Source organism: Vicugna pacos, chromosome 10 (assembly GCF_048564905.1).
Source record: "Vicugna pacos chromosome 10, VicPac4, whole genome shotgun sequence".
NCBI lineage: Eukaryota > Metazoa > Chordata > Mammalia > Artiodactyla > Camelidae > Vicugna > Vicugna pacos.
The window spans coordinates 29,548,581-29,557,237 of NC_132996.1; the positions used below are offsets into that span (position 1 = coordinate 29,548,581).

At 34.6% G+C, this 8,657-nt stretch overlaps 1 protein-coding gene across 1 annotated transcript; it reads right to left on the reverse strand.

The window, feature by feature from the left end:
* Positions 1-1,047: 1,047 nt before the first annotated feature.
* On the reverse strand, positions 1,048-2,027 carry LOC102527559 (olfactory receptor 52D1-like). Its single transcript, XM_006203586.2, has one exon. It carries the CDS (start codon positions 2,025-2,027, stop codon positions 1,083-1,085), a length of 945 nt encoding a protein of 314 aa, XP_006203648.1. The 3' UTR covers positions 1,048-1,082.
* Between the last annotated feature and the right edge of the window lie 6,630 nt (positions 2,028-8,657).

Sequence of the window (8,657 nt, forward strand, 5' to 3'; positions counted from 1 at the left end):
ATGTAAGTTCCCTAGGATAAATAAGCCAAGGGTGGGGGAAAGTTTCAGAGCACAAGTATCAGACTCCCTTTTTTGATGGCTTCCAGGAAAACAAATATTCCATAGTTCTTAGATAATATTTTTTTAAAGAAGAGAAATATATAGCTGGGAAACTAATAAAATCTGAGAAACAAAATGAACAAAGAAGGAAGCTAGTCCTAGGTATTAAGGCAATAAAAAGGGGTGATATTTTGACTCTGCTGATAAAGAGATTTCACATTTTGTGTCTTGATACTGGTTCCAAGTCAAGTAATCAAAGAGGAAAACTCAGTGCAAATGGTAATCTGGTAGTTTGGTAATTTTTGCTAGTAAATATCAAATTTGGAAAATATGAATTACATTTTTCCAGTCAGTAGAATCCAGGATATTGCTTTATTTTATAAAATACTCCCTGACTCTATCAAAGTTGCTGTAAAAACCACTGAAGCTCTAACACCAATGGTGGCACCTTCACAAAAATTCATGTTTATGAATTTATTAATTCATATTTTGTTTTTGTTTTCCTTGAGGAAAATGCTCATTTCTTAATTATCTTTGTTCTGTCTTTGTGTGTTATTATGAGTCCTATTTATTTATCTCAAGACTTTAATTTGATTCAGACTAGAGCTACAACATCTATTACCTGTTCTAAAAAATCACAGACATATATATGGCTTAAAATTTTTTTCAAACTGCCTAGTCTATAAAATTCAGCATTTAGATCTGAGATAACTCTTCCATTTTTAGGGGGGGGAAGGGAAGTATCTACTTCAGTTTTTCTTCCTTCTACCTACTATTCATTCCCTATTGTGCCTACTTCTAAAGGGTACATACCTAGCATGAAATTAACAAGTTTGTCACCAATATTTACTAAATGAAAAGCTAAAATAGTTTGTTGAGTGAGAATTCCTAGCTATTCTAGACATCTGATATCTGATAAATAACAACTTTCAGGTGGTTTATGCAATTCAGCTTATGGAAGTCACAGCAATTAATTATTTTCTCCACATCATCTCTTGTATTTCTGTATATCTTGAATCATGTCTTTATTGATCCAGCTACAATCAGGCAACTTTAACATGCAGCACCTTAAAAACATGCTCCCGTATTTTCTTGGTCCTTATTCCATACACAATAGGATTGAGAAAAGGGGGCACCAAAAGGTACATATTTGCAATAAAAATATGAATATGTGCAGGCACATTTTTCCTGAAATGATGAGTGAAAATGGAAAAACCAGCTGTGGAGTAGAAGACAAGAATGACACAAACATGGGATCCACATGTGCCCAGAGCCTTAAAGGTAGCGTCTCGGGATGGCAGGTGGAATACAGAGCGGAGGATGAAGACATAGGACACAGCAATAAGAACTGCATCACATGAACCAATGATAGAAGCCACACTGAGGCTATAACGTGAGGTGGCTCCTATGTCCACACACGCCAGCTTCAGGACAGCCATAAACTCACAGTAGGTGTGGGCAATGATTCGTGTCCTACAGTAAGGCAGCTGTTTGAGCAGAATGGGATGTGGGGAAAAGAAGGCCACCCCCCGAATCACCACAATGATACCCATTACAGTGATGCGAGCATAGGTGAGAATGGTGGTATGGTGCAGTGGATGACAAATGGCCACATAACGGTCAATGGCCATGGCCAGGAAAAAACCCGATTCCATGGTAGTAAAGCTGTGAATGAAGAACATCTGGGTCAGGCAGGCATCAAAGGCAATGTCATGGGCTCTGAGCCAGAAAAGACAGAGCATGCGGGGCAGTGTAGATGTGGAGAGGACCAGGTCAGTGATCGAGAGCATGCAGAGGAAGAGGAACATAGGCTCGTGCAGGCTTCGTTCTGCCCTCACCACAGCCAGAATGGTCACATTCCCCACCAGGGCCACCACGTACATGGAGCAGAAGGGAATCCCAATCCAGGCATGCAGGTGCTCTAGTCCGGGGATACCCATCAGCAAGAAGGTTACAGGAGCGCGATGAGAAGTATTGAGAGGAGGCATTATGGTCTTTCCTTTGCTTTTTATCAGTACTTCTGAAGGTAAAGTTGCTATGCCAAGATGATCACAACCAGATGCTGAAAACATGGAGATTGAGCTCAGGAATATCCCTAATGATCTGCTGTTAAAAAACAGTTCAAATTCATAATCAGGTGTATTTAAATTCCCTAGGAGCAGAGAAATAAAATGTGTAACATCATATCAAATACTCTGTTTTGAAATACAAAAAGATAATTCATGCATAATTTCATATTTTCATAGGAGTATATAAGTCATCTTATCCATCCACTTCCAGTAAAAGGATTCTGTTTATTCAACAACTGTTTATTAACAAGTTACTGTACAACCAATCATGTTCTAGGCACTGGAAATAAAGTAACACACAAATCAGATATTTTTCTCATGGAGGGTACACTCTACAAGAAAAGCATTATAACAATGAGAATAACTGGTATGTGTGGGTGATTAGAATTGTACATATAAGCTGGCATCTGAATGATGGAGCTCACACTCCATCTAGGATAGTACACATTCTGGGAATGGAAATAGCGAGAAAAATTGCTGTGAAGCAGGAACAAATAGAAATAGACGTGAATGTCAGTGCTTTTGGAACTTAACAAATCAAGAGAAAAAGTCGTAGGAGATGAAGGCAATTTCTCCATATTAATAACTGCCTTCACTTTTCCTTCTGTTCATTTTAGAAAAACATTATTTGCATAAATAATTATCTTGCAAATATTCTAAAATTCTCTGCTTCATTTTCTTCTATCAGAACTTTGTGAAAAACATCAAATTTTCCATTGATTATATGGTGACAAATCCGTTGTAGAAAACTAACTTGGTATATTTTTATCCATCACTCACTGTAAGTTTTTCATACCATTTACTACATAGTATTTATTTTTCCTTTCCACTCCTTCCTATTGATACCTATTTGAAAATTATATTGCTAACATATACACATATTTCCAAATGCCAAATCCAGCATCAAACATGAGAGGTACACAGTTATATTTAAACTATGGATATATGACTTTTGATAAATTGGAGCCTAAAGAGAGTATGCTTCAGATTCCCCAAGCTGAATAATGCAGTATATTACTCCTCAGATGCAGAAGTGCCTTCCAAACCCATTTTGAGCTTTAACTTCTCTCTATGGGTTGCTTTCACATCAGTGATAATCAGAAACTATTTCAGATGGAGTAGGACTTTGAAAATGTCCTCTTCAATCTCTTATTCAGTATCTCTCTCGAGTGAGTAGATTTCCCTTCACTGTAAGTCATCAAGTAGAGACCTTGTAAAACCTTTGGGGAGTTACTGAAAGGACTCTTTAGGCAGAAGAATGCACAACTCACGCTCTTAAATGATTTAGAGAATAGAAATAAATAATATCTATCTCCTGATTTAAGAGGAAGAAAGTTAAAATGCAGGCAATCAAGCTTCTGGAGTTACATATTAAATCTGGACAAATAAAAATTCATAGGACTACATGTTGTAAGACTATGATATCCCTTGGAATACTTCCAAATGTGAACATGATTACTAACACCCTTGCAATGGGTTGTTAAATAAGAATGATATAGTCCATGCCTTCTGGATCTCATTTGCCATACTGCATGTGAGTAATATGAAGTATAGTGTATTACTATGATGCCACTTTTTTCCAATGTTTTTCCTATTGTGTACCCTCAAAATAAAGACATTATTGTATGTTGTTTTGAAAAATATATAAACAAGATCATATACATGAGACTAATATATACATACATGTGTGGTCACACATATATACATAATACATACATACATATATATGTGTGTGTGTTATATATATATGAATTACATGTTTCTTAACATTAACACCATTCACTACCTTCTCATACTCAGTTTCTTAGACTTACGTTAATTCACTATGGAGATCGACACTCCTTGTGCTCCTTCATTTATTTCTCCAGAGACCCACATTCTGACACACACAGAGCAGTTCATTTACTTGATTGATAAATTGACCTAATGATATCCAAAATATCAGTTACTGAATAAAGCATATTTCTTTACACTTCTCATGATTTCAGTGGAGGGTTGAGCCTCCATGGCAGAGAACCCATGGGGATAAGCCCATGGGTGAGTGTGGAGGCAGGGGTTGGGGGGGTTAAAGAAAAGGACTCTTTATGATGCTACAAATTATTTGTCTGTAGAGACATCCTTGGTTACAAGTTTTCTGTTCTCCTTCATCTTCCATCAAGGCAGCAACCCTGAGTAGTAATGCCATCAGCTCTTGAGGATAAATACACTTCTTAATGTCTTAAACAAGTCCTTATAAATATAATACGCACTCATAAAAAGTACATACTTATTCTTTCATCTGCTTGCAAGAATCATGTAAACACACTTGAATTGTCCAAATAACCACTAATTGATGGATTATTTTCTAGGCATCTACATTTACTAAACCTAGGTTTTTCTCTAGTGAAAAACTCTTGAACTGCACAGATATGGCTTTTTGAGTGATTTACCTTATAAAACAGACTGTAAAGAAGTAATTTAGTGTAAAGCAGTAAATCATCATGAGTGGGATATGCGTTCTACAGAAATAACAGCAATAAGCCTAATTAATTTTTGTGACTGAGAGAAAGACTGCTTGAATAAATGGCACCTAGAATGGAATCTAAAAAAATGTGACTTCTGGTCTTGGGAACTGAAATTCACATATATATAAATAAGTACATATGTGACATACATACATATATATATATGGAGGTGTGTATATATCATATATATTACATAGATATATAGATAGATATCCAAAGGATAAAAGCAAAAAGTTCCATTAGGAAGAACAACTATAACACAACAAATTGAAATTTTCTGTAGTTTGGACTCAAAGAGTACACAATAGCTGAGTTTCCAAGGGTAAAAAAAATACATAATACATGTACAGGGAATTTTATAATCCAACGTCTAGACTACTATCTTTGACTTATTAGATGCTCAATAAATATATTATGGGTGCATAGATACAACATTGCAAAAGATAAAAAGTGCATATACTAATGGATACACACATTGGTTTCCAAAGAACTTTTTTTTTTACAAGCACATGATATGATCACTATAGTGACATCCTCTTGAAAATACCAACCTGTACATGAGTCCAGATGTCACAAGGTATCCATATTCTTGCCACCCATGTTTTATTTCTTTGAATATGTCATGGAATATAAAATAATTCCTAAAGGAGAGATAATACTCACTTCTATGAGATCCTTAAAAAAGATCTCTGCCTCCTAATATATGGCTCTTTCATCATTTCATACATTGAGAATAAGAAATGTTTATTTCCTCTGCTCAAAGATTTATTTCTCCTCTTTTGAATTTAGATCATTCAGAAAATAAAAGAAGGTGGTGTTTGGAGGAGTCTCATGTCCTATAAAATTGTACTGAGATCACTCAGGTTAGCCCCTTTTCTCTACCCTTCTCTACTTCGTAACAACTCTGATTAGGTCACACAAGAAACTGACTCAGAGTCAACAAGCAACCCAAAGACACGCTTCTATATGTAGCAGCCTCAGTGTAATATTCTCAGAGGACAAGAAAGAATAACATTTGACAAATGCGTCCTTGTTGTGTATCAGCCTCAGTGTAATATTCTCAGAGGATAAGCAAGAATAATATTTGACAAATGGGTCCTTGTAGAGTCACTGTCAGAAAGGAGACTATTTTATATACTTGGTAATGATTGATAATCCACATAATTTGAGAGTTAGTAATTTACCTGTGCATTTCCTCAGAATTTAGCTCCCAGTGTAGCCATCCTTCAGTAATATGATATAATTTAATTTGCCAACCACTTAACAGGACCTAAAATCCTGAAGGGGACTGAAAAGACAAATAACATATTCTTTATTCCTTTGATTAACACAATTTAATTATAACGTGAATCCAGAGAGTGATTTAATTTCCTTGAGGTATATGAATTCCTCATATATTTTGGGTATTAACCTCTAATGAAGTATGTGGCTTGCAAATATTTCTGCCCGTTCCATAGCTTGTCTTTTCACTCTGTTGATTGTTTTCTTTGCTGTGCAGAAGATTTTTAGTTTGATCCAACTCCACTCATTTATTTTTGTTTGTGTTGGCTGTGCTTTGATGTCATATCTAAAAAATCGTTGCCAGACCAATGTCAAGAAGTTTTTCCCTAGATGTTCTTCTAGGAGTTTTATGGTTTCTGGTCTTATTTTATGTCTTTAATCCATTTTGAGTTCATTTTTTTGTATGAAGGCATATAAGGCTCCTACTTTCATTCTTCTGCATGTGGATATCTAATTTTCCCAGCACCATTTATTGAAGAGACTATCCTTTTCCCATTGTGTTTTGGCACCCTTGTAGAATGTCAGTTGACCATCGATGTGTGGATTTGTTTCTGGGTTGTGTATTCTGTTTCACTGATCTATTATTTTTGCTTTTATGCCAGTTCTATACTGTTTTGATTACTGTGGTGTGTAATATATGTTGATACCAGGAAGTGCAATGCCTCCATTTTCCTTCTTGCTCAAAATTGCTTTGACTATTTGGGATCTTTTGTGCTTCCACATAAATTTTAGGGTTTTTTTTCCTGTTTTTCAAAGAATGACATTACATTTTCGATAGAGATTACACTTTGAATAGTATGGAAATTTTAACAATATTAATTCTTCTAATCCTTGAACATGATGTCTTTCCATTTATCTTTATCTTCATTTCTCAAGCATTTTATACTTTTCAGTGTACAAATCTTGTGCCTCTTTGGTTGTTTATTCTCAAGTATTTTATTCTTTTTGTTGCTATTTTGAATGTGACTGTTTTCTTAATTTTCTTTTAGGATAATTCATTGTTTATGTACAGAAATACAATGATTTTTATATCGATTTTTTGTTGTGAAACTGGTCTTTATTAGTTCTAACAGTTACAGTCAATAAACTGAAAAACTAAACTATTCACTGGTAACATGAGTAGTGACAGATTCTGGAATTTACTCTTGTCATACTAGTCTTCAATTGGTTCTCCAATGGAGGTGCTAAACTCACTTGTTTGCATTGTACTAGAAGGCTCCACTCCACACTGCCCTATATCTTTACTGCTAATTTCCCTCAAAGCCTAATTTTTTAAATGAGGACTCATTTCACACCCTTTAGAAACACAGAAAAAACTGGTTTACATTACACTATATACTTAAGTTGATGTTAAGTGTCAGACATATATGTAGGTGCATTTCATATGCATTTATTGAGTATTTAATTCAATATATATTCAAAAACTTTGAAAACATAGTTTTTGTTATCAATTTTGGAATAAGCCATTTTCCAACTATGTAAAGAGAAAAGATGTATGTAAGGGATCCTCAAGTGTCTGGCTCACAACTAAGGGCTCACACTATCCCAGAGAGGCTACTTCATTGAAAGATCATGTCAGAACTGAAGGTCTGACAACAGAGGGCAAGTGCAACAGCTTGAACATCTGTTTGTGCCTGCATAGCACAGTTGAACATGTTGACTCCTTCCCCACTACAGCTCCATGCACCAGGTAAAGAAGGTCTCTTTTTAAAGTAGCATCAGTGGAGGCCAGGTAATAGTTATGGCCAAACAATGTACACATTCATGAAGTGACTCAGAATTTTGGAGAACATTACATGAACTATATGGTTGGAAGATAAGTAGTAAGAAGGCGAAATATTTATAGAGACATGAGTAAATAAGAGGAGGTCTTTAGTGTATCCTACTGCTACATGCAAATGTTTACATTATTTCTTGCTTAAATGATTTTAAACACTTTTAACTTTTATATATGTGTATATACACCAACAAACTTGCTTCTACTTCTCCTACAATATTCCATATCATGTTTTGAACTGGAATGATATGTAAATGTACACTACTCACAACTTTTGTTTCAAGACTCTTCCTTTGCCATAACCAACTGTTTACTTGAATCTCTTCATTACATTTTTCACTCAATTAGCTTCAATTTACAATTTAACATTCAAATGAAATCTAAGACAAGGTAAAACTAATCTGTGGTAATTAAAATAAGAAATAGTTGTTTGGAGTGGAAAGGGATTTGGCTAATGATTGGAATTTGACATGAGGGAACTCTCTCGGGTACTGAAAATTTTCTACATCTTACGTTGGGTGATGGTTACACAGTATACATATGTTAAACTTCATCAAACTGAATAATTATAAATCATTATCCTTTTGATGGACATTTGGGTCATTAGGGCTAGTCTGAAAAAAGTGCTATAAAAATTATTATGCAAGACTTATTGTGGACTCATGTGTGTTTCTCTTTAGTACATACCAAGTAGTAGAACTGCTGGGTCAAAAGGGAAAAGTGCATTTCTTTGCAAGAAGAATTCTAGTAGAAAAAATAAAGATTAAACCATTCTAATATGGGACTTAAAAAGAAAAAAAAAATTATATGTTATTATTTATACTAATATATATTGTTTTTAAATATGTTATTTATAATAATATATATTACTATTATTTCAAAAGCTTTGCTATAAAATATAATGAGGAATATCTCTGAGATGTTTTCAGGCTAAAGGATATTATATTATTTCAATGAGAATTTCAAATTGATATGTGCATATTGAAG

Excerpts from the sequence above, each read along its gene's own strand:
- LOC102527559 (XM_006203586.2), bottom strand. The coding sequence starts at position 2,027 with ATGCCTCCTCTCAATACTTCTCATCGCGCTCCTGTAACCTTCTTGCTG.